Here is a 24,392-nt window from a genome sequence, read left to right as displayed (position 1 = left end):
GTATAGGTCCTAAAACAGAATCCTGTGGGACTCCATATTTAACTTTTATCCAGGCTGAAGAATCATCATTAACATTAACAAAGTGGAACCAGTCTGTAAAATATGATTGAAACCAGTTTAATGCTGAACCTTTAATCCCATTAGTATATTCTAGTCTCTGTAGTAGAATACAATGATAAACAGTATCAAATGCAGCACTGGGATCTAACAGGACCAGAACAGAGACCAGTCCTCTATCTGAGGCTGTGAGAAGATTATTAGTGACTTTTACCAGAGCTGTCTCTGTACTGTGATGAGCTCTGAAACCTGATTGAAAAGACTCTAATAGGACATTGTTATATAAATGGTCGCAAAGCTGACTCGCAACAGCTTTCTCTAGGATTTTAGAAATAAAGGGAAGATTAGATATTGGTCTGTAACTTGTTAGAACTCCTGGATCAAGGGTGGGCTTTTTGAGGAGAGGTTTAATAACAGCAACCTTAAAGGCCTGTAAATAAAAGTAACTTTCAGACAAAAATTGTCTGGAGTATGAACAATGTTGGGGTTACATGAATCTTCATCCCTGGGACATCATGAAAACTAAAAACAATGCAGTTCATACACCAGGCCATTTGGTGGCGCTCACTCTTGCACAGAAATACCCTAAGAAGGCATGGCAGCACGTTCAGCTTGTCTTCTGGTCTTAAACCAAACAGCATCAGGAGTTTCTGCAGCACGATCAACTCCTCAGGTTGAACAAGTGGACAGACATATTTTGTTCTCCAGGACGATCACACAGGCATTAATATCGAGCCCTGATTGAGGAATATCTCCACAGAGGAACTACAGGAACTACTTTCTACAAACATCACTGAGACATTGATCATGATGACATGTGGACTCACCGAGCCTTCCTGCAGTTCCTCACAGCTGGCATCAGTCTCCGTCGTCCCTCCTCTGATGTGTTGTACTCCTTCAGGTGAAACTCCTCCAGGACCTGGTCTGACATCTGCAGCATGTAGGCCAGAGCTGAGCACTGGATCTCAGAGAGTTTCTCTGATCTGTTCTTTGACTTCAGAAACTTCTGGATATCCTGATGTACTGAGAGGTCCTTCATCTCCATCAGACAGTGGAAGATGTTGATGTTTCTGTCAGGAGACATTTCATCACTGCTGATCTCCTTCAGGTTCTGGATGACTCTCTGGATGGTTTCTGGACTGATCTCTGTCCGACCCAGCAGACCTTCTAAGAGTCTCTGGTTGGATTTCAGAGAGAGGCCATGAAGGAAGCGGACGAACAGGTCCAGGTGGCCGTTCTGACTTCTGAGGGATTTCTGCAGGACTTTCTTCAGGAACTCTTCCATAGATGAGAGAGCCTCATCATCAACATCATTCTTTGTGAATAACTTCAACACTTTTTCAACAATAGTCTTTTTCTCTCCGAGGAGGGTCTTCAGTACGTCTGTCTTCCTGTTGGTGAAACAGTAGAACATGAAGACTGCAGCCAGAAACTCCTGAACACTCAGATGGACGAAGCTGTAGACGGCTTTCTGGAAGATCACAGACTCTCTTTTGAATATCTGAGTACAAACTCCAGAGAACAGCGAGGCCTCAGTCACATCCAGACCGCACTGCTCCAGGTCTTCTTGGTAGAACAGGATGTTTCCATTGTCCAGATGTTCCAAGGCCATCCTGCCCAGCTTCAGAAGAAGCTCCCTGTCAGCCTCCGTCAGCTCCTGTGGACCCGTCTCAGGTCCTTCATGGTACTTGAGCTTCTTCCTGTGTGTCTGAACCAGCACAAAGTGGGAGTACATGTCAGTCAGGGTCTGGGGCAGCTCTCCTCTCTGCTCGCTGCTCAACATGTGCTCCAGAACTGTCGCAGTGATCCAGCAGAAGACTGGGATTCCACACATGATGTGGAGGCTCCTGGATGTCTGGACGTGGGAGATGATTCTGCTGCTCAGCTCCTCATCACTCAGCCTCCTCCTGAAGTACTCCTCCTTCTGGGCGTCAGTGAAGCCTCGCACTTCTGTCAGTCTGTCCACACATGATGGAGGGATCTGATTGGCTGCCGCAGGTCTGGAAGTGATCCAGACCCGAGCCGAGGGCAGCATATCCCCCCGGATGAGGTTAGTGAGCAGCACGCTGACTGAAGACTGCTTGGAGATGTCAACCAGCTGCTGTTTGCTGCTGAAGTCCAGAGAAAGTCTGCTTTCATCCAGACCGTCAAAGATGAACAGCAGCTTGCAGACAGCCAGCTCCTCTGCCGTCAGCTTCTGGAGCGCCGGATGGAAAACATGGAGCAGCGTGAGAAGACTGTACGGCCGCTCTCTGATCAGGTTCAGCTCCCTGAAGGAGAGAACAACCAGCACACTGACATCCTGGTTCTCCAGGCCCTCGGCCCAGTCCAGAGTGAACTTGTGCACCGAGAAGGTTTTTCCGCTGCCGGCCACGCCGCTGGTCACAACCACTCGGATGTGTCTGAGCTGCTGGGCCGAGTCTTTGAAGATGTCCTGAACCCTGATGGCAGTGTGATGGAGGCTCTCCTTCCTGGAAGCTGTCTCCAGCTGCTTCAGCTCATGTTCCCTCTGAAGCTCCTCACTGAGTCCCTCTGTGATGTGGAGCTCAGTGTAGATCCTATTGAGGAGGCTTCCTCCTCCTGCTTCATCACTTCCTTCAGTCACACGTTCACATCTCCTCCTCAAACTCTTCTTATGTTCTTCTAGAAGCTGCTGCAGTCCTGATGAAGAACCCTGGTCCTGCTGCTCCTCACAGACATCACTGCTCTTCTTCTCTCTGTGGACACCAAGAAACATTTACTCTGAGCAACACGACACACAGCAGAGACACAAAGATCCAGCTGCAACTCTCACATTGATTCAAAATAAAGAACTGAGTCTCAAAGTGAGCAAAACATCTCTCACTCCGGTTTGAAGGAAATAAAATAAAACAAAGAGTTTCTTACTTTGTGTCTGAAGGTCCAGGTTCACCTCTGAAGTTTGGTAGCCAACCTCTGGACCGGTCACTCTTCAGAGACAACCTGCTGTATCCTGAAGACTCTGCTGTGTATCTGTTTCTGTACACACACACACACACACACACACACACACACACACACACACACACACACACACACGATCTGTAATTGTCAACTACTCAATAATAATTTACTCAGATTAATAATTGAATGAAACTACTCGATAGGGTGAGGAGCTCAGTCACCAGGGAGGAGCTCGGAGTAGAGCCGCTTCTCCTCCACATCGAGAGGGGCCAGCTGAGGTGGCTCGGGCATCTGTTCAGGATGCCTCCTGGACGCCTCCCTGGGGAGGTTTTCCGGGCATGTCCCACCGGGAGGAGACCCCGGGGAAGACCCAGGACACGCTGGAGAGACGATGTCTCTCGGCTGGCCTTTTTGCTCAAGATTTGTGAATTGGATAACTTTTAATTGGCTACTTGTGTCGATGGTGTCCACCAAATTTCAGCTAATTCGGAGAAGTGCACGATCAAAACGAACATTTTGTACGACGTCCTGGAAAACGCTGACTCAGCATTTTTGAAAATTTAATCCCAGATTGCTGCTTTCCTGCTGTTTTGAGGTCGGGCTCATATTAGTATTTTTTGTTTGTCCCGACAACGCGCATGTGTATACCGAATTTTGTGGCTGTACGACAAACTTTATTGCAGACGCCCTCCCATTGACGCAATGCATTTTGGGTTTTGCAGGTGGCGCTGTAGAGCCAATTTTTAAATCCCAAAATTGAAACACATATTAAAAAAAATTTTCACCGGAACTGAATTTTGGGCAAAGTTTGGTGAGTTTTCGAGCATGTTCAGGGGGTCAAATTCCAGTTTAAAGAGCAGAAGAAGAAGAAGAAGAAGAAGAAGAAGAAGAAGAAGAAGAAAGAAAGAAAGAAAGAATAATATTTTTTGCAAAAACAATATGCGATTTTTTTTTTCTGCCATTATTTCGCCCACATGTTATATATTTTCGGAAAGGTCTCGACAAGCCCGACGCGTCTGTGAGGTGTTTGAGAGTGTGAATGTCTGTGGTCGAGCGCTACACGCTCGACAAGTCATGTTTGTGTGTGAGAGTGTGTGTGCGTTTTTTGTATTTGTACACGTGTGTATGAATGCATGTCGGGGTGTGTGTGTCTGGACATGTTGGCCAATGTCTGTGGTCGAGCGCTGCGCGCTCGACTTGTCATTTTTGTACGTTTGAGTGTGTGAAAGGCCTTGGTCGAGCGCTGCGCGCTCGAAAAATCGTGTGTGTGTGTGCGTTTTTGTGTTTGCACACGTGTATGTGTGAGTGCGTGTCGGTGTGTGTGTGTCTGGACATGTTGAATGATGTCTGTGGTCGAGCGCTATGCGCTCGACTTGTCTTCGTTGTCTGTTTTGAGAGTGTGAAAGGCCTGAGGTCGAGCGCTGCGCGCTCGACTAGTCGTTGTCTGTGTTGCAAAAACAATAGGCCCTTCGCCCTTGGCAGGCCAGGGGCTCGGGCCTAATAAAAAGAAAGAAAGAATATTTTTTACAAAAACAATATGCGATTTTTTTTTTTTTCTGCCATTATTTCGCCCACGCTATATATTTTCGAAAAGGTCTCGACAAGCCCGACGCGTCTGTGAGGTGTTTGAGAGTGTGAATGCCTGTGGTCGAGCGCTACGCGCTCGACAATTCATGTTTGTGTGTGAGAGTGTGTGTGCGTTTTTTGTATTTGTACACGTGTGTGTGAGTAGATGTTGGTGTTTGTGTGTCTGAACATGTTGGCCCGCGTCTGTGGTCGAGCGCTGTGCGCTCGAAAATTCGTGTGTGTGCGTGCGTTTTTGTGTTTGTACACACGTATGTGTGAGTGCGTGTCGGTGTGTGTGTGTCTGGACATGTTGAATGATGTCTGTGGTCGAGCGCTGCTCGACTTGTCATCGTTGTGTGTTTTGAGAGTGTGAAAGGCCTGAGGTCGAGCGCTGTGCGCTCGACTAGTCGTTGTCTGTGTTGCAGAAACAATAGGCCCTTCGCCCTTGGCAGGCCAGGGGCTCGGGCCTAATAATATTTTTTGCAAAAACAATATGCGATTTTTTTTTCTGCCATTATTTCGCCCACATGTTATATATTTTCGAAAAGGTCTCGACAAGCCCGACGCGTCTGTGAGGTGTCTGAGAGTGTGAATGCCTGTGGTCGAGCGCTACGCGCTCGACAAATCATGTTTGTGTGTGAGAGTGTGTGTGCGTTTTTTGTATTTGTACACGTGTGTGTGAGTAGATGTTGGTGTTTGTGTGTCTGAACATGTTGGCCCGCGTCTGTGGTCGAGCGCTGCGCGCTCGACGTGTCATTTTTGTACGTTTGAGTGTGTGAAAGGCCTGTGGTCGAGCGCTGCGCGCTCGAAAATTCGTGTGTGTGCGTGCGTTTTTGTGTTTGTACACACGTATGTGTGAGTGCGTGTCGGTGTGTGTGTGTCTGGACATGTTGAATGATGTCTGTGGTCGAGCGCTGTGCGCTCGACTTGTCATCGTTGTGTGTTTTGAGAGTGTGAAAGGCCTGAGGTCGAGCTCTGTGCGCTCGACTAGTCGTTGTCTGTGTTGCAGAAACAATAGGCCCTTCGCCCTTGGCAGGCCAGGGGCTCGGGCCTAATAATATTTTTTGCAAAAACAATATGCGATTTTTTTTTCTGCCATTATTTCGCCCACATGTTATATATTTTCGAAAAGGTCTCGACAAGCCCGACGCGTCTGTGAGGTGTCTGAGAGTGTGAATGCCTGTGGTCGAGCGCTACGCGCTCAACAAGTCATGTTTGTGTGTGAGAGTGTGTGTGCGTTTTTTGTATTTGTACACGTGTGTGTGAGTAGATGTTGGTGTTTGTGTGTCTGAACATGTTGGCCCGCGTCTGTGGCCGAGCGCTGTGCGCTCGACGTGTCATTTTTGTACGTTTGAGTGTGTGAAAGGCCTGTGGTCGAGCGCTGCGCGCTCGAAAATTCGTGTGTGTGCGTGCGTTTTTGTGTTTGTACACACGTATGTGTGAGTGCGTGTCGGTGTGTGTGTGTCTGGACATGTTGAATGATGTCTGTGGTCGAGCGCTGTGCGCTCGACTTGTCATCGTTGTGTGTTTTGAGAGTGTGAAAGGCCTGAGGTCGAGCTCTGTGCGCTCGACTAGTCGTTGTCTGTGTTGCAGAAACAATAGGCCCTTCGCCCTTGGCAGGCCAGGGGCTCGGGCCTAATAATATTTTTTGCAAAAACAATATGCGATTTTTTTTTCTGCCATTATTTCGCCCACATGTTATATATTTTCGAAAAGGTCTCGACAAGCCCGACGCGTCTGTGAGGTGTCTGAGAGTGTGAATGCCTGTGGTCGAGCGCTACGCGCTCAACAAGTCATGTTTGTGTGTGAGAGTGTGTGTGCATTTTTTGTATTTGTACACGTGTGTGTGAGTAGATGTTGGTGTTTGTGTGTCTGAACATGTTGGCCCGCGTCTGTGGCCGAGCGCTGTGCGCTCGACGTGTCATTTTTGTACGTTTGAGTGTGTGAAAGGCCTGTGGTCGAGCGCTGCGCGCTCGAAAATTCGTGTGTGTGCGTGCGTTTTTGTGTTTGTACACACGTATGTGTGAGTGCGTGTCGGTGTGTGTGTGTCTGGACATGTTGAATGATGTCTGTGGTCGAGCGCTGTGCGCTCGACTTGTCATCGTTGTGTGTTTTGAGAGTGTGAAAGGCCTGAGGTCGAGCTCTGTGCGCTCGACTAGTCGTTGTCTGTGTTGCAGAAACAATAGGCCCTTCGCCCTTGGCAGGCCAGGGGCTCGGGCCTAATAATATTTTTTGCAAAAACAATATGCGATTTTTTTTTCTGCCATTATTTCGCCCACATGTTATATATTTTCGAAAAGGTCTCGACAAGCCCGACGCGTCTGTGAGGTGTCTGAGAGTGTGAATGCCTGTGGTCGAGCGCTACGCGCTCAACAAGTCATGTTTGTGTGTGAGAGTGTGTGTGCGTTTTTTGTATTTGTACACGTGTGTGTGAGTAGATGTTGGTGTTTGTGTGTCTGAACATGTTGGCCCGCGTCTGTGGTCGAGCGCTGTGCGCTCGACGTGTCATTTTTGTACGTTTGAGTGTGTGAAAGGCCTGTGGTCGAGCGCTGCGCGCTCGAAAATTCGTGTGTGTGCGTGCGTTTTTGTGTTTGTACACACGTATGTGTGAGTGCGTGTCGGTGTGTGTGTGTCTGGACATGTTGAATGATGTCTGTGGTCGAGCGCTGTGCGCTCGACTTGTCTTCGTTGTGTGTTTTGAGAGTGTGAAAGGCCTGAGGTCGAGCGCTGCGCGCTCGACTAGTCGTCTGTGTTGCAGAAAAAATAGGCCCTTCGCCCTTGGCAGGCCATTGGCTCGGGCCTAATAATATTTTTTGCAAAAACAATATGCTTTTTTTCTGCCATTATTACACCCAGATGTTATATATTTTTGGAAAGGTCTCCACAAGCCTGACGCGTCTGTGAAGTGTTTGAGAGTGTGAATGTCTGTGGTCGAGCGCTATGCGCTCGACAATTCATGTTTGTGTGTGAGAGTGTGTGTGTGTTTTTGTGTTTATACATATGTGTGTGAGTCGATGTCGGTGTGTGTGTGTGTGGACATGTTGGCCGATGTCTGTGGTCGAGTGCTGCGTGCTCAACTTGTCATTTTTGTACGTTTGAGCATGTGAAAGGTCTTGATCGAGCGCTATGCGCTCGACAAGTCATTTGTGTTTGTGCGTTTTTCAGTTTGTACATGTGTATGTGTGAGTGCATGTCAGTGTGTGTGTGTTTGGATTTGTTGGCCTATGTCTGTGGTCGACCGCTGTGCGCTTGACTCGTCATTGTTGTGTGTCTTGAGTGTGTGAGAGTCCTTGGTCGAGCGCTGTGTGCTCGACTCGTCGTTGTCTGTGTTGTAGAAACAATTGGCCCTTCGCCCTTGGCTGGCCAGGGGCTCGGGCCTAATAATATTTTTTGCAAAAACAATATGTGATTTTTTTTTTCGCTCTTATTTCGCCCACATATTATAAATTTTCGGAAAGATGTCGTCAAGCCCGACGCGTCTGTGACCTGTTTGAGAGTGTGAATGTCTGTGGTCGAGTGCTTCGCGCTCGACAAATCATGTTTGTGTGTGAGTGTGTGTGCATTTTTTTGTTTGTACATGTGTATGTGTGAGTGCATATCAGTGTGTGTTTGTCTGGACATGTTGGCCTATGTCTGTGGTCGAGCACTGTGTGTGTTCTGCTGTGTGTTTTGAGTGTGTGAAAGTCCTTGGTCGAGCGCTGTGCGCTCGACTGCTCGTTGTCTGTGTTGCAGATACAATAGGCCCTTCGCCCTTGGCTGGCCAGGGGCTCGGGCCTAACAAAATGACATATAAAGCAGAACTTTGCAGCTTTTTTACCTCAATAAATGTGTTTCAGAATCCCTGTGGGGGTAAACAAAGACTTGTCATATTGATTCGCCTGTCCCTTCACTCTCCCCGGGGTCTGGGTCCTGAAAACAGCGCTTGCAATTTTAGAGGAGTGGACCCGACTACATCTCGCGAGAACAAACCTGCTTTATGGCACACATACGGGATTACAAGTATAAAACCTGTTGGAGTGCGATATCTGTCATTGTGTTGCAATAGACGATCTTTGCATAATTTGTTGATTGGTTCTAATTTCTGTTTGGTAACTGAAAAATAAAGAGGAGTGGCACCTCCTCTTGTAGACGTGAGCGCGAGAGAGTTCGCTGCACTGAGCTGAAAGCGTCTCCGAACGTTTGTTTTCCAATAAGTTTGAGCATGCGAGGCAGGCATGTCTACGACAGAGGGAGCAACCGGAGGAGGCAGCGCGAGGAACTGCTGCTGCAGAAGATTTAACAAAAGCATGTAAAACAAACATGAAACCCTCGCTAGCGTTATCAACGCCACCCTTAGGTGCTCACGGATGGCAGAACCAAAAAGACAGAAAAAAACGTTGTCTAACGAGCGGATAAAAGGAAACGGGAGTGAGACGCTCTGTGCACGCGGGGGCGGGGGGAGGGGGGTGATGCGGAGGACGTTTACGACAGTGAGCTTTCACAGGAGACCAGTAGGGGGAGTGCTACAGCTAATCTTGCATAGTACTGCTTTAAAGCTTCAAGTCACCACAATGGAAATAAGGTGGATCTAATAGGCCATTTTAAATAGAAATGTCTTGAGGCCTTTTTTGAAGGTATCCACACTTAGGCTGAATCCCATTTCACCCCTTAGCCCTTCCCCTTGGCCCTTCCCCTTAGCCCTCCCCCTATGAAACGGAGTGCTAAGGGGTAGGGGAGAATGTCAACCCCTCCGAATTGGGACACCCCTCCGACAATCGCGTACGTCATCAGTCGTCGCCGCTGCCGATGACGTAGGCAGATGCGACAATTATCTGCCGAAGAAGAATGTTTTTCTTACATTTTAAAACTTTATTAATTGACAAAATACTGACATTTATGAACGTCTTTCGTTGCGGACGCCGCCATCTTGCCGATCTTGGAAGGCTTTCTGAGAAATCTGTCATCCAGTGGCGCCGGTGGCGAGGGGCACTTGTTTTGTTCGCCTGGACCGTCAGTGGCGGGTGGGGTTAGTTCACTTCCGCATTGGCGGGGGCGCTCGTTTCCCACCCGCGCATTCCAGGCGGGCCGTGTTGAAGAAACCAGTTTATTGAAAATAATCGTCTATCTGTTGTGTTTGGAATGCGCCTGGAATGCACGGGTGTGGTAACGACCACTCCCGTCAATGCGGAAGTGAATTCACCCCGCCCGCCAGGCATGACCTAGGCTGAAAGAACAAGCGCCCCTCGCCATCGGCCGATACCCCTCCGTTTGGAGTGTGCCTCTCGAGAATCTCCTTTTGGAGGGGTGACTGGCCCTCTTTCTTGGCCCTACCCCTCCGTCATAATGACAATTGGGACACTCCTACCCCTCCACGTGAACGCGCAAAACGAGGGGTAGGGCCAAGGGGAAGGGCTAAGGGATGAAATGGGATTCAGCCTTAGTGGAGCCCTCTGGGTCTCGGGGAGAGCGTTCCGCAGCCGAGGGGCCACTGGCTGGAAAGCCCTGTCTCCCATGGTGGAGAGTTTAGTCCGGGGTTGATGGAGGCAGTAGTTGGAGGAGGAGGAGTGGAGACTCCGTTTACATCATCCCAGAGGTCAAATATTCTGTGAGTCTTGAAACATTCATCAAAATTGAGGGCTTGGTTAATTTGAAAACGGCTGGCAGCAACAGAGTTGAGAAGAGAAAGCGAACCCCCCCACCCCCCCAACATAAAAACAAAGAAAAGGTGAAACTTGTGTGCAAGTCCAGTCTTGACTTCATTAAGTTGGGCTATGTGTAGTCATCTAACATGACCAAATACATACAAACACACACGTCGGGGGGTCTTGGCGCACCATTTCAGGGGTGGGGCTGTTCAGGTAGATGGGACTGCTCGTTTAGCCTCACTCACGGCACGGTATGGTTACTGTCCCTCAATTTTAATCGCAAACAACATGTACTCCATCAACACTCATGAGCGGGGGGGGTTCCACCCTAAGTCCAGCATACTGAGGATATACACCAAGAGAAAGGAGGGAGGCTGAGGACTAGTGAGTGTCAGAGCCACTATCCAGGAGGAAACCAAGAGCCTCCATGAGTATACCAAGAAGATGGCCCCCAGTGATGATCTGCTAAGTGAATGCCTCAGACATCAAAAGCCCAGTAAGGAGGAGCCAGAGGAGCGATCAAGGACAGACAAAGCCCTGCATGGCATGTACCACCGACAAATTGAAGAAGTGGCTGACATTGAGAAAACATATCAGTGGCTGGAAAAGGCTGGACTGAAGGACAGCACAGAGGCCCTAATCATGGCTGCACAAGAACAGGCCCTTAACACAAGATCAGTAGAGGCCGGGATCTACCACACCAAACAAGACCCCAGGTGCAGTCTGTGCAAAGAAGCCCCAGAGACAGTACAGCACATCACAGCAGGATGTAAGATGCTGGCAGGCAAGGCATACATGGAACGGCACAACCAGGTAGCGGGCATCGTGTACAGGAACATATGTACCGAGTATGGACTGGAGTTCCCAGGGTCAAGATGGGAGACACCTCCAAAGATGGTCAAGAACAATCGAGCCAAGATCCCGAGGGACTTCCAGATCCAGACTGACAAGCAGGTGATGTTCAATCAACCTGACATAGTGGTGGTGGATAAACAGCAGAGGACAGCTGTGGTGATAGATGTAGCAATCCCAAGTGATGGCAACATCAGGAAAAAGGAGCATGAGAAGCTGGAGAAGTACCAAGGGTTGAGGGAAGAGATACAGAGAGTGCGGGGTGTGAAGGCAACAGTGATACCAGTAGCGATTGGGACACTGGGAGCAGTAACCCCCAAGCTGGGAGGATGGCTCCTGCAGATACCAGGAACAACATCTGAGATCTCTGTTCAAAAGAGCACAATCCAAGGAACAGCTAAGATCCTGCGCAGAACCCTCAGGCTCCCAGGCCTCTGGTAGAGGACCCGAGCTTGAAGGGGACAGACACAATACCGCTGGGGTATATATATATAAAAATTGTGTTCTTGGCGCTTGGAGCTTGAAGGAGACAGACACAATACCGCTGGGGTGGCGATATACATATACATATATACATATATATATATATATATATATATATATATATATATATATATATATATATATATATATATATATATATATATATATATATATATATATATAAATAAAAATAAAAATTGTGTTCTCGCCACCCTGGCGGTATTGTGTCTGTCTCCTTCAAGCTCGGGTCCTCTACCAGAGGCCTGGGAGCTTGAGGGTTCTGCGCAGGACCTTAGCTGTTCCTAGGATTGCGCTCTTTTGAACAGAGATTTCAGATGTTTTATATATATATATATATATACATATATATATATATATATATATATATATATATATATATATATATATATATATATATATATATATATATATATATATATATATTTATATATATATATATAGTATATATTTCGCTTCTGGTTCTGTCAGTTTTAGTGTTGGTTGTCGGCTCTGTTTTGGTGTTGTCTAGATTGGGGTTTGGGATTGTTCTTAGTTGCGTGTGGTGTGTCAACAACACTGTTTTGTATTGTGAATTTGTATATAAGTTGTATAAGTTGTGCTGCCCCCCCCGTGTTCTCCCTCTCTTTATCTCTCTCTCTTTCTGTCTCTCGCTCTCTGAGCGTTTCCGTCCCGGTCCTGTCCAGCAGCCATGCCGGATGCCAGTTTTAAATAAAGGCAGCAGCAGGAGGAGATTCAGTCTCGTCCTGCTGCTAACATTAAAATCTGTTCGGATAGTAAAAGGCTATAATCAGACAATATTGCACGCCCCAGCTGCCGAACAGGACAAGGGGAAAAAAAAAAAAAAAAAAAAAGTTGGGCTTTGTGAACGGAGGCAGTGAGGTAGACCTGAGAGCCTCATGTGTTAAGTGTGAGCTAACGCTGGAGTCACAACTGAAGCCTACAAAACTAATGTCCTATTCACACAGGATTAGAATTACCCAAGGACCTCTGGTAATTTGTGAATTACACCCCAACATCTGTGTTTCTTTTAGTGCATTCGTACAGAATACGCAAACTGTTTCACTCACATTTACAGACATCAGAGATCGCTATATGATCCCAGACTGGCGCAACCATTCTGGTCAAAATGTTGTTGTAATGGATTTTTAATATACAGACTTGTTGGGTCTTTTAACAGTGAAGCCTGTGACTTCTCCAGCCTATCCTCTGCCAGTCTCTACGTCTTCTTCTCACAATTAAAAAAACAGAAAAAGCAAGTAGTAGTTTTCAGAAAATTCCATCTAGAAATCAGACACCAAAACAGAATACAGCTAAACCAATACCATCTTGACCATACAGACATTTCTTTTGCAGCAAAGGAGCGACAGTAGCTCGGTTGGTAGAGCAGGTCGTCTTATAACCGGAAGGTTGGTGGTTCGATCCCTGCTCCCACAGGCATAAAACTGTTGTTATGTCCTTGGGCAAGACACTTCACCCACGTTGCCTAGTGTGAGAGTGATTGACAGAGCAGATTGGCAGCCTCGCTTCCGTCAGTCTGCCCCAGGGCAGCTGTGGCTACAATAGTAGCTTACCACCACCCAGTATGGAGAGAATGAATAATGTAAAGTGTCTTTGAGTGTCCTGGAAAAGCACTATATAAAACCAATGCATTATTATTATTATTAGCAACAGAGCACATGGATTAAGTTAGGTTTGTTAGCACATGAGCAACCATCAGGTAAAAACACAGTAGAGAACAGGATACAAAGATATTCAATCCTCAGCACACATCCAATTACTCCTCACAGCTTTCTTGTTTTCACAGAAGAGATTTTGTTCCCAGAAACCTGAAGATTTGCTCTCTTTTCAACTTCGTGTTAACTCTGTTGCATCTAAAGGCCACCACACACTACAGGATGATTGGGCCGAATTTTGCCCCGATTTTCTCCTCCCGATCGAAGCCAACAGGGTCCGATTGTTGAGAGTATGCAAATGAGTTCGGGGCCTGATGCTCCTCTGGTGTGCGGTGTGTTCCGAGAGAGGAGGCGTCGGAAGGGGAGATCGTAGATAATGAACATGTTTAATATTTCCGATCGCAAATCCTGTAGTGTGTGGTTTGCTCCGAGAGGTGCTGATCAGCTCCGAGTAGACCTGTCCACACCCTCGGAATAAAGTTCCCTGATTGGCTGAACAGCTCCGTCTCACCAAGGTGCTGCTGCTTAAAGAAAATCCCCTCTCAGCTGTCAGAGCTGGGGACATGAATATATGTCTGTGAAATATATTCACTATATTCACCTTATTCAGTCCCGCACATTTCTCTAGGGGCGGGAAATTCGCTTTGTGTTTGCACTTTTGGTTAGTGACAACTGCGGTGTAAACTAACGGGAAAATGGTGTGGGGAAAAAACAAAAATCTCTCTTAAAAGCTCAAATGGAACAACTCTGCCTCATCCGAGGCTTTTAACAGAATGGGAGGATGACATGCGGAAGTGGTCTCCAGTCATGTATGGTGATATTTTTAATTATTTTGTGCTATCGCTGGGTGTGGATGGTTCAGTCATGAGGAACTACAAAAGCACCAAAGCTTACAAATATCTTCACAGTGGGAAAGTCGGCTGTTTTTGGTTTTTTTTTAATCAGCAACAGGGCTATACGTTTTTTAAAACCAGTGTTAGCCTAAGTCAGGCCAGTACCTCTTCAAATTTAGCACAGATGTTGGTGACAGCTGACAGTGACAGAGAGTCGTGGAGACCATGGGATATTCTTGTATCGCGGGGTTAGGACGGTCCTGAAAATCTGCTGAAGTAAAATCTAGCTAAAAAAAAAAGTACAGTAAAAGTAAAATTACTTTGTTATGACCACCTTTAGCCAGAATTGTCATGTGATGGCTGAGTGACCCATCCAAGTCTGCTTACATGGATTTAGTTAAGTCCCAATTCAGACCTCGTCTCGTCTTCATTTAGTCCTGTCATTTGAGAATTTGTGAAATAACATCTACCTCCTACGCTGGGAACGCACTGGATGCGAAAGCGTAGCGGAGGCGCGGCGCGTGGCGCGGCGCGTGGCGCGAATGTCTCCACGTCGGCGCTTGGCTGTTCGCACTGGAGGCGTATCTGCTGCCTGCGCTCTCTGCGCTGGTCACACATCGACTGCACTCGGCTGGATCCGTCAGCTCTCGGTTTTCACATTTGTTACCTCTGTCTCGCTCTGCCAGTATGGATGTGTGTGTTTTGGTGACCTGTGGAGAGACTTTTTCTCCTCCTGTCCTCTTTTTTTCTGCATCACGCGAATCTCTGTCGCTGTGTGTGTGTGTGTGTTTGATTGGGTGCGTACGTGTGTAAGTCTGTTTGTGTGTGTGTCCATCTCTCTTGTGATTAGACCCAAGTGACAGATGGAAGCAACACTGTAACTAATCGTCATTCAATTTATTTTATTTTGAAAATTGACCGGATTCTCTTGCCTTTTCTGTTTCCGACTTCCTGTCTGGTCCGATCTGCTTGATCCAGCTTGACAATTGGCGCTCTCGCCGCTCACGGCTCACGTGAAAAATAGAACGAAGCGGAGCGGGCGCGCTGCAGAGCACGAGCCGCGGCGCGCGCAGCGCCCCCCTGCGCGTTGTGTGTGGCCAGTCAGATAGGTCAACATGGGAGGTGATCAGAAGCATTGCGCTTCCGCGTCCAGTGCATTCGGGCCGTGACTCATAAACTACTTTTAAAAGTGGATACTTTTGCTTTATAAGTAACTGAATCAGTTAACTTTAGTTGTACTTATGTACTTTTATTGTTGTCAGACCTGATTACAAATATGAAGCACTAAGATGTGTAAGTTTGTGCTTTATTTGCTAATGAAATGTGAATGCTTCAAGTGATCTTTTTGTCGACGTTGTTCCTTTCTTCTGAAATTTAATGAAACAAATGATTCAGATATGTGTCCTGTTGATTTTTTTGACTGACATTTTCCTCTGCTATCTTGAGCTGGTACTGTGGGACGAGATTAGTGAGACAGTGAGACAAAACACATCACAAAATACTCTGTCAGAAAATGTTTTACTCCTTTGATGTCCACTCGGTGTCATGGTTTAAATATAAAAGGTAATTTACAACACATTAGACAGCATTTTGATTACAGTATTTAATGCAGTGATTCCAGAACTTTTTACAAAAAGTAGCACTTAAAAATAGACCCTTGAAGTTCCACCAGGCATAGAATTGATAAAAGTACTAAACTCGGAAGTTATAGGAGCTGTAAACAAACAAGCCCCATTGGAGTCGTTCTTGTGCACCACCAGACACTATATGTTGAAATCAAACTCATGTTGAGAAACTAAAGTGAAATATTTTGGTCCTATAAATTATGTAATGTACCTGTAAATTTTAAAATGCAATACTTTAGATACCTTTCATCTGGTGATTTCTGGTTATATTTTGTTATTTTGACCATAACAATGACTGTAGGATTCCCCCCTATAGTCCAGGTGACGGGGGGGGGGGGGGGGGGGGGATCTCAGAACAGTCGATCACAAAGGTTGTCGTCGGGTGATGCTCTTTAAAACACTGTGGCATCGTACCAAGAATGGTCTCTCTGGGCAGCCACGGGACGTAAGACCTGATCTTTTTGACACTGAGGCTGCGCACCTCTGGCTGACGTCACTCCAGTGAGTGTTTTCCATGTTGGTAAAGCTTGCGAGCAACTGAAGTGCTTGCTGTCTCTCTCTTGCTATTACTGTTAATTCACGAAGCAATCAAAAAATCGGGGTTATTTACGCCCCCAGGGTTACTTTTGCCCCCGATTGACCAGTGATCTCTTGTGAACTACATCTCTTCTCTGCCGTTAGCGCCACTGGCGTGCTAACTAGCTTAGCGTGCTAACTAGCTTAGCGTGCTAACTAGCTTGGTCTGCTGGGACCGCTATGGCATCCTCCCCTCTGTCTTCTTTTCTTTCCTGCTCAGTGTGCCGTATGTTGAGTCAGAACCCTGCCTCCCTTGACGATAGGGGTATTTGCGGAAAGTGCAGTGTATTGACAGCGCTGGAGGCCAGGGTAACCGAGTTAGAGGAGCGGCTGTGCAGATGTGAGGGGCAGGGCAGCGCTAGCTACAGCGAGGTAGCGGCAGGGCTCACAGCCTGCTCCTGCAGTGAGAGAAGTGTTAGCAAGCCTAGCCCCGCAGCATGTCCCGAGCAGCCGGGGCAAGACCAGGACCGGTTTGTGACAGTCCGGAGGAAGGCTAGTGCTAAGCACCGCCACGTAGCACTCCAAGAACCGCTTCACGTCTGCAATAGGTTCTCTCCCCTCAGTGGCAACACGCCGGCTGAACTGGACACGCTGGTGATTGGCAGCTCTATAGTTAGAGACGTGAAGCTGCCAGCGGTGAAGGTTAGGTGTTACCCGGGGGCCAGAGTGGGGGACATCAAGGGGAGCCTTAGGCTTTTAAAACAGGAAGGTAGGAGATTCCGTCGAGTCGTGATTCACGCAGGCGGTAATGATGCCCGGCGGAGACAATCAGAGGTGCTCAAATTACAAGTAGCCTCGGTGTATGAATTGGCTAAGTCGATGTCTGATGCTGTAATATTCTCTGGTCCCCTGCCCAATTTGGTCAATGATGAAATGTATAGCCAACTTTCATCATTCAATCGCTGGTTGTCTAGATGGAGTGAGGAAAACGGAGTTATTTTTCTAAACAACTGGTGCACCTTCTGGGGAAAGTCTGGGCTCATCCGCAGGGACGGCATCCACCCAACTTTGGATGGTGCAGCCCTTTTAGCTCACAATATGGCTGATCGGCTTCGTACCCTAAATTGACAATCCAGCTATGAGCCCCGGGAGCAGAGCAGTCGTGTAGAACGCTACTATGTTGATCTTGTTGATCCTGTCACTAATCCTGCTCCCGGATTTTTACAAGTCAAGCATGGAGGTTTACCTAGGCTAACAGAGACTGTGTCTGTCCATAGTGCTCAAAGCATTAGAAAAAAGTCAATGGGTAAAAAGCTTAACACCTGTACGAGACAGAATAACCCTTCCAGGAGGAAATACATAAAATGTGGTCTACTAAACATTAGAGCAATCTCCACTAAATCTCTGTTAGTTAATGACCTTATCGGTGACAATAACATTGATCTCCTTGCTCTAACAGAAACTTGGCTTCAGCAAGATGACTATGTGAGGCTCAATGTATGTACCCCTCCAACCTATGTTAATTTCCAAACAGCTAGATCAACAGGTCGAGGTGGAGGTGTGGCAGTGATATCGCACTCCAGTCTTCTTCTTAAACCCAAAACTAATGTTAAATTCAACTCTTTTGAAAGCTTAATACTAACGCTTACTTGTCCAAATTGGAAGAATCAAAAAGCTGTGCTATTAATTATTGTGTATCGACCTCCTGGTCCTTACTCTGACTTTTTAACTGAATTCTCAGAGTTTTTAAGCAATATAGTATTGACTCATAACAAGATCCTTATAATAGGTGACTTTAACATCCATGCGGATGATTCTGGTGACAGTTTGAGTAATACGTTTATTGCAGTATTAGATAGTATCGGTTTCACTCAAAATGTTGATGAATCCACTCATAGTCACAAGCACACCCTGGATCTGGTTTAAACATATGGGATATAGGTCAGTGACCGAAATGTTCTCCCTCAGAACCCCATACTCTCAGACCATTTTTTAATTACTTTTCAGGTTTTGACTGAAGACTACTCTGCTCAAAAAGATAAAATTCAGCTGATACAGACATTATCTGAAAAATCTGTGGCTCGGTACAAAGAATTGATCCAGCCTGCATTTGCTGCATTATCTTGTGAACTCACAGAAATGAGCTTATTGACCAGTGGTGATAATAGTGATCAGTTTGTTAACAGTGCTATGCACTCACTAAAATCTGCCCTTGACATAGTGGCTCCGTTGCAGCTGAAAACCAATCGACCCAGGCGCGTTGCTCCGTGGTTTAATTCTGAAACCCGTGTTCTCAAACAAAAAACTCGGCAGTTAGAAAGACTGTGGCGTAAATCTAAATCGGAACAATCTCTGAAGGCTTGGAAATGTAGCCTGCGAAGCTATAAACAAACTCTTTTTAAAGCCAAGACATTATATTACTCTTGTTTAATAGAAATAAACAAAAATAACCCTCGGTTTCTGTTTAACACTGTAGCCAGACTGACAAACAGTCATACTGCAGTGGAACCAGTAATCCCAGAATCTTTAAACTGCCACGACTTTCTTAAATTCTTTAATGATAAAATCATAACCATCAGAGGTAAAATCAATGAAGCGCTTTCCTCAGATCAAGCTCAGGGAAACCAGCCACTGCCGCCACCTGAAATACCTGAAATACTAGATAGTTTCTCACCAGTAAATGGGGCTGAGATTACTTCGATTGTAATGTCTTCTAAAACTTCAACCTGTCTCCTAGATCCAATTCCAACTAAGCTTTTCAAAGATATTCTTCCAGTTATTTTAAATACGATCATAACTATAATAAATACTTCTCTAGAAATTGGCTATGTGCCACAGTCATTTAAACTCGCAGTAATCAAACCACTGCTGAAAAAACCTAATCTTGATCCTGATATTCTCGCCAACTACAGACCGATATCAAATCTGCCTTTTATTTCAAAAGTCCTGGAAAAAGTCGTGGTTAAACAGCTTTGCCGCCACCTACAGGACAATAGTTTATTTGAGAAATTTCAGTCAGGATATAGAGCTTATCACAGCACTGAGACTGCGTTAGTTAAAGTCACTAATGACTTGCTATTGGCGGCTGACGCAGGTCTCGTCTCAATCCTGGTTCTCTTAGACCTCAGTGCAGCTTTTGATACAATTGACCACAATATTCTCCTGCAGAGGTTAGAATGTGAGGTTGGCATCAGAGGAAAAGCCATCTGCTGGTTCAAATCCTATTTATCTAATAGGTACCAATTTGTTCACGTTAACCAACAGTCCTCACCGTGCTCCCAGGTCAGTTATGGGGTTCCTCAAGGGTCCGTGCTCGGGCCAATTTTATTTCTGTTATATATGCTTCCTTTAGGGAACATAATTAGAAGTCACGATATCAATTTTCATTGTCATGCAGATGACACACAATTGTATTTATCCATGAAACCTGATCAAACTAATCAAATAGACAGACTCAGTGACTGTATCAGAGAAATTAAAACCTGGATGAATACGAACTATCTCCGTCTTAATCCTGGCAAAACAGAGGTCATTATACTTGGCCCCCATAAACTGAGAGAGTGTCTATCTGAACAGATTATCACCTTAGATAACGTCAGTGTATCCTCCTCCTCTACTGTGAGGAACCTCGGGGTCTTATTTGATCAGGATATCTCCTTTAAAGCACACATCAACCTGGCTTGTAAAACAGCATATTTCCACTTGCGCAACATAGCTAAAATAAGAAACATTCTACCTAGAAGCGATGCAGAAAAACTCATCCATGCATTTGTTTCTACTAGACTGGACTACTGCAACTCCCTTTTTGCAGCCTGCCCAAAAAGTGCATTAAAAAACTTTCAGTTGGTTCAAAATGCGGCCGCCAGATTATTAACCGGAACTAGAAGAGGCGAACACATTACTCCCGTTCTAAAATCTCTTAACTGGCTTCCTGTCGAGTTTAGAGTTAGATTTAAAATCCTTCTCCTGACTTACAAAACCCTAAATGGGATGGCTCCGACCTATCTCCAAGATGCTTTAACGCCTTATCAACCAATCAGAGCACTTCGCTCTCAAAATGCAGGGTTACTGGTGACTCCTAGGGTCTCTGAATGGACATTAGGTGGAAGAGCCTTTAGCTATCAGGCACCGTTTTTATGGAACCAACTTCCAAGTGGTGTCAAAGAGGCAGACACAGTCTCCACATTTAAGGTTAGGCTCAAGACGTTTCTCTTCGATGCAGCCTATGGGTCAGCTAGGGATTCTAAACTAAATTTAACTAAACTTAACTAAACTAAACTAAACTAAACTAAACTAAACTAAACTAAACCAAACTAAATTAAACTAAACTAAACTAAACTAAACTAAATTAAACTAAACCAAACTAAATTAAACTGAACTAAACTATCTAAACTATACTAACTAAATACAAATTTAAATACTAAACTATTCACAAAGCTGCCCGAGGAGATAGAATGCTGTGGGAAGTACGGTGCACTGAGTCCTATCCTCTTTTTTTTTTTTTTTTTTTTTTTTTTTTTTCTCCCTTGTCTGTTCGGCAGCTGGGGCGTGCAATATTGTATGATTGTAGCCTTTTACTATCCGAACAGATTTTAATATTAGCAGCAGGAGGAGACTGAGTCTCCTCCTGCTGCTGCCTTTATTTAAAGCTGGCATCCGGCATGGCTGCCGGACAGGACCGGGACGGAAATGCTCAGAGAGCAGGGACAGAAAGAGAGAAAGATAAAGAGAGGGAGAACGGAAGGGGGGGGGGGGGGGGGGGGGGGGGGCACAACCTATGTACAAAGTCACAATACAAAACAGTGTTGTCGACGCACCAAACGCAACCTAGAACAATCCCAAACCCCCAATCTAGACAACACCAAAACAGAGCCGACAACCAACACAGAAAATTACAGAACCATACATACATTTTTTTTTTGTTTTGTTTTGTTTTTTTTCCGAACCATATTAATGAACAGACCAGGGCACAAAAATAAAAGGAGGTGTAGGGGAGGAAGGAAATGCAAGGACACCACAAACCCTTTTTTTTTTTTTTTTTTTGAATATAGCTAGTCGTAACTAGTAGTAAACTCGGGGCGTGCATCAAGAGAGGTCTGCTACAGATCACCATTATTCTAACCACCACAAGAAGACAAGGTAACCCAGTATGTGAAGAGTGATTAAAGATCAACGTGATCATGTGAATATGATGGTGACAGTGATGGTGATAGTGATCATGCATATATGACCTCTGACCTCTGAGAAGGCCAGAAGCAGGCCAGAGAGGCCCTCAGAGCCCAGACAGCCGGCGGACATCACGGAGCCCGGATCCAAGCCGCCCCCCCAGGCAGACGCCCACGCTCCAGTCCAGAAACGGGGCAGAGGAAAGCCCCGGCCGGGGACCCCGGCAGTCCCGGGGCCCGGGCCCCGCGGAGCCACGACCGGCAGGAGCCGGTCCACCCCGGGCGCCGGACGCCCGGGGCGGGCAGGGCCGAGAGCCCAAGGCCCAAGAGCCCAGGAGCCGACCCCCCACCCAGGCGGAGGGCCATGACCCACCCGGGAGAACCGGCCCACACGGGCGGCTACCCACCCCAGGCCAGTACACCCCCCAGTGTTCCGGCCACGCACCCCGAGATCCAGGGCATCACCCCCCCCCCACCCCCCACCCGGAACCGGAAACTGAGTCCTATCCTCTAATGTCTGAATGTTATTCCCTTTAGTCCATTCATTGCTTTTCACCTGCTGTCCCCCCCTTCGAGGGGGAGTCTTCTCCAGTTTCAGTTGCTGACTTCACTATTACGAGGGCCTACGAACAAGCTCTGTCCGGACCGGGAGGACACTCCTGTCGGTGCTGCCTGCGGACTGGCTTCGGTTCTACTTCTGGGATCCGTAGTTCCTGTGCTGGACCATCCAATGGACTGTACTCAACATAGTCCTAGGCTTTACTTCTTATTGTCTCATGCTAGCTGTTGCCAAAGCTGTCCGTCCCTGGGAGTGGAATCCCTCCATACTGTGGTTCTCCCCAAGATTTCTTCTTTTCCCACTGGGTTTTTGGAGTTTTTTCTTGCCGGATGTGAGGGTCTAAGGTGGTGGTTGCTTCGTTTTGTCTCGTTACTGTGAATTTGACATATTAACATTATGCTTATTCACTGTTTTTATTTTTACCAACCAATGTAACATCTTGAAGCCCTCTGAGGCAACTGTTGTTGTGATACTGGGCTATACAAAAATTGATTGATTGATTGATTGATTGATCTTCTCCTCCATGATGTCCAACCATGCAGAGACGATCCTGCTGACTCCAGACTGTGCCTCACTGAACCTCTCGGCCAGGTCTTCCTGCAGCAGGTTCAGCCGGAGCTTCATGAGGGTCATCAGGACCTGATCTCGGACATCAAGCTGAAAGGTGTTAATGTAATCTTTTGTCAGCTGATCAGCCAAAAAATTAAAAGACTCCAGCAGGAGAGTAGTGTACTGGAGGCTGAGACGCCAAATAACCAACAACTCAGTGTCCTTCAGTCCTAAGATTCTGAATCAGAGCACAGTGTACAGAGTGCTCCGACGCACCGTGTGAGCACGGCACCGCACCCCCACCCCTGTAACAAGCCCGGGCCGGCTGTGTTCTGAATTCCTTTGTTTTGTTCTATTTCTTTCATTTAGAAAACTCTACTGTGTTCCAGACTGTTTATGGAGCATGTTTTCACAGCTGCTCCTTGGATCTGATCTACTCTGGTCGACTCTTTCCTCTGTGGCTCTTGAGCTCAGTGTTTGTTCTTGTGTTGCCGTGATTAGAGCCTCCATGTTGACTGTCATCCATCCATCCATTTTCTACCGCTTATTCGGGGCCGGGTCGCGGGGGCAGCAATCTCAGAAGGGATGCCCAGACTTCCCTGTCCCCAGACACTTCCTCCAGCTCCTCTGGGAGGATCCCAAGGCGTTCCCAGGCCAGCCGTGAGACAGTCTCTCCAGCATGTCCTGGGTCTTCGCCGGGGTCTCCTCCCGGTGGGACATGCCCGGAACACCTCCCTAGGGAGGCGTCCAGGAGGCATCCTAAACAGATGTCCGAGCCACCTCAGCTGGTTCCTCTCGATGTGGAGGAGTAGTGGCTCTACTCCGAGCTCCTCCCTGGTGACTGAGCTCCTCACCCTATCTCTAAGGGAGCGCCCAGCCACCCTACGAAGGAAACTCATTTCATCCACTTCCGTCCAATGAGTGAAGCTCACTTTGAGCCAAAAGAAACACTGAGAGCTGCATCTCTACTTGTGTTTGGTGTCTTTGTGGATTTTGTACCTGGACTCTGCAGGAGCAGCTGGCGTCTCTTCCCTGTCCACAGACTCTGCTCTGTCCTCCTCTTCACCCACATCACTCATCTTCAGTCAGGCTGAGAGAGAAACCAACAACAACAACAAAGCTGTGAAACCTGTTGAAGACTCACTGTCAGCGATCAGACTCCTCCAAGTCCGCGTTGCGCACCAGTTGATTTTATACAGTTCAATTTAATTGGGTAATTGATGCATGTGGGATGTCAGTGTGATCTAACATACATATTAAGGCTGGTCCATGCTTCACATGTACGCGTTTCCGCGTCCGCTTTGGAAGGTCCGCGCACCACCGATGCGGACGCGCTTTCTCCCATGCTACATTTTGAGCTCAGCTGTGCGCGTCTCATGCAGGCGCGGTGATCCACGCAGCCTCGAGAAGCTTTTCCGGCTCTACAGACTGTTTATCTGCTCCTTTATTACGGATTATTTAGAGAAAATTAAGCACATACATTGTCAGTACATTATCTTTAAGTATTAAAGTTTATTTAGCCTTTTTTTTTTCTGTTTCTGAATCGCGGGGCGGCGCCGGAGCGATTAGTTACTTTTTCACTTCTGTCTGCAGACCTTCTCCTCCCTCCAGACAGTCTCTCTCTCTTTCCATGAGTTTTTCACTCTTTCGGTGTCTTTAAGTGGAGCCATCAGGCTGGAGCTCCGTCTACTTTCACTTTTACCGTCATGTTTTGTTTGCTATGGCGCTCTGGCGCAGGCGCACACTTCCGCGACCTGCGCGCAATGCGCAACGCTGTCTCAATTTCTGGCTGCTGCGCGGACGTCCGCGGATCGGTCCGCGCGGACCCTAGCGGACAGGAATTCATGACGATTTTTACGTCAGATTTAGTGGAGATTGCTCTACGTCAACGCGCACTCACGCGGACATGTGAAGCATGGACGGGCCTTAAGGGGTGGGACGAGACAG

The 24,392-nt window shown here is 46.9% G+C and overlaps 1 protein-coding gene and 1 long non-coding RNA gene across 2 annotated transcripts in view; both read right to left on the bottom strand.

The window, feature by feature from the left end:
- The window catches only part of LOC115394192 (NACHT, LRR and PYD domains-containing protein 12-like), a 29,079-nt gene extending 27,899 nt beyond the window's left edge, over nt 1-1,180 (bottom strand). Inside the window, exon 1 of the mRNA XM_030099407.1 lies at nt 885-1,180. Within this exon, the coding sequence (XP_029955267.1) occupies nt 885-1,141 (257 nt within the window). The 5' untranslated portion in view covers nt 1,142-1,180. The remainder of the gene's footprint in view (nt 1-884) is intronic.
- A 1,538-nt stretch (nt 1,181-2,718) lies between these two features.
- LOC115394197 (uncharacterized) lies at nt 2,719-23,473 on the bottom strand. Its single transcript, XR_003932042.1, has 3 exons — nt 23,445-23,473; nt 2,944-3,054; nt 2,719-2,774 (listed from the first exon to the last, which is right to left on the bottom strand). It is a non-coding gene; the product is annotated as an uncharacterized LOC115394197 (long non-coding RNA).
- Between the last annotated feature and the right edge of the window lie 919 nt (nt 23,474-24,392).

Source organism: Salarias fasciatus, chromosome 9 (assembly GCF_902148845.1).
Source record: "Salarias fasciatus chromosome 9, fSalaFa1.1, whole genome shotgun sequence".
Taxonomy (NCBI): domain Eukaryota; kingdom Metazoa; phylum Chordata; class Actinopteri; order Blenniiformes; family Blenniidae; genus Salarias; species Salarias fasciatus.
The sequence above is the reverse complement of the archived record's forward strand: the minus strand, read 5'-3'. Positions and strand labels throughout refer to the sequence as shown.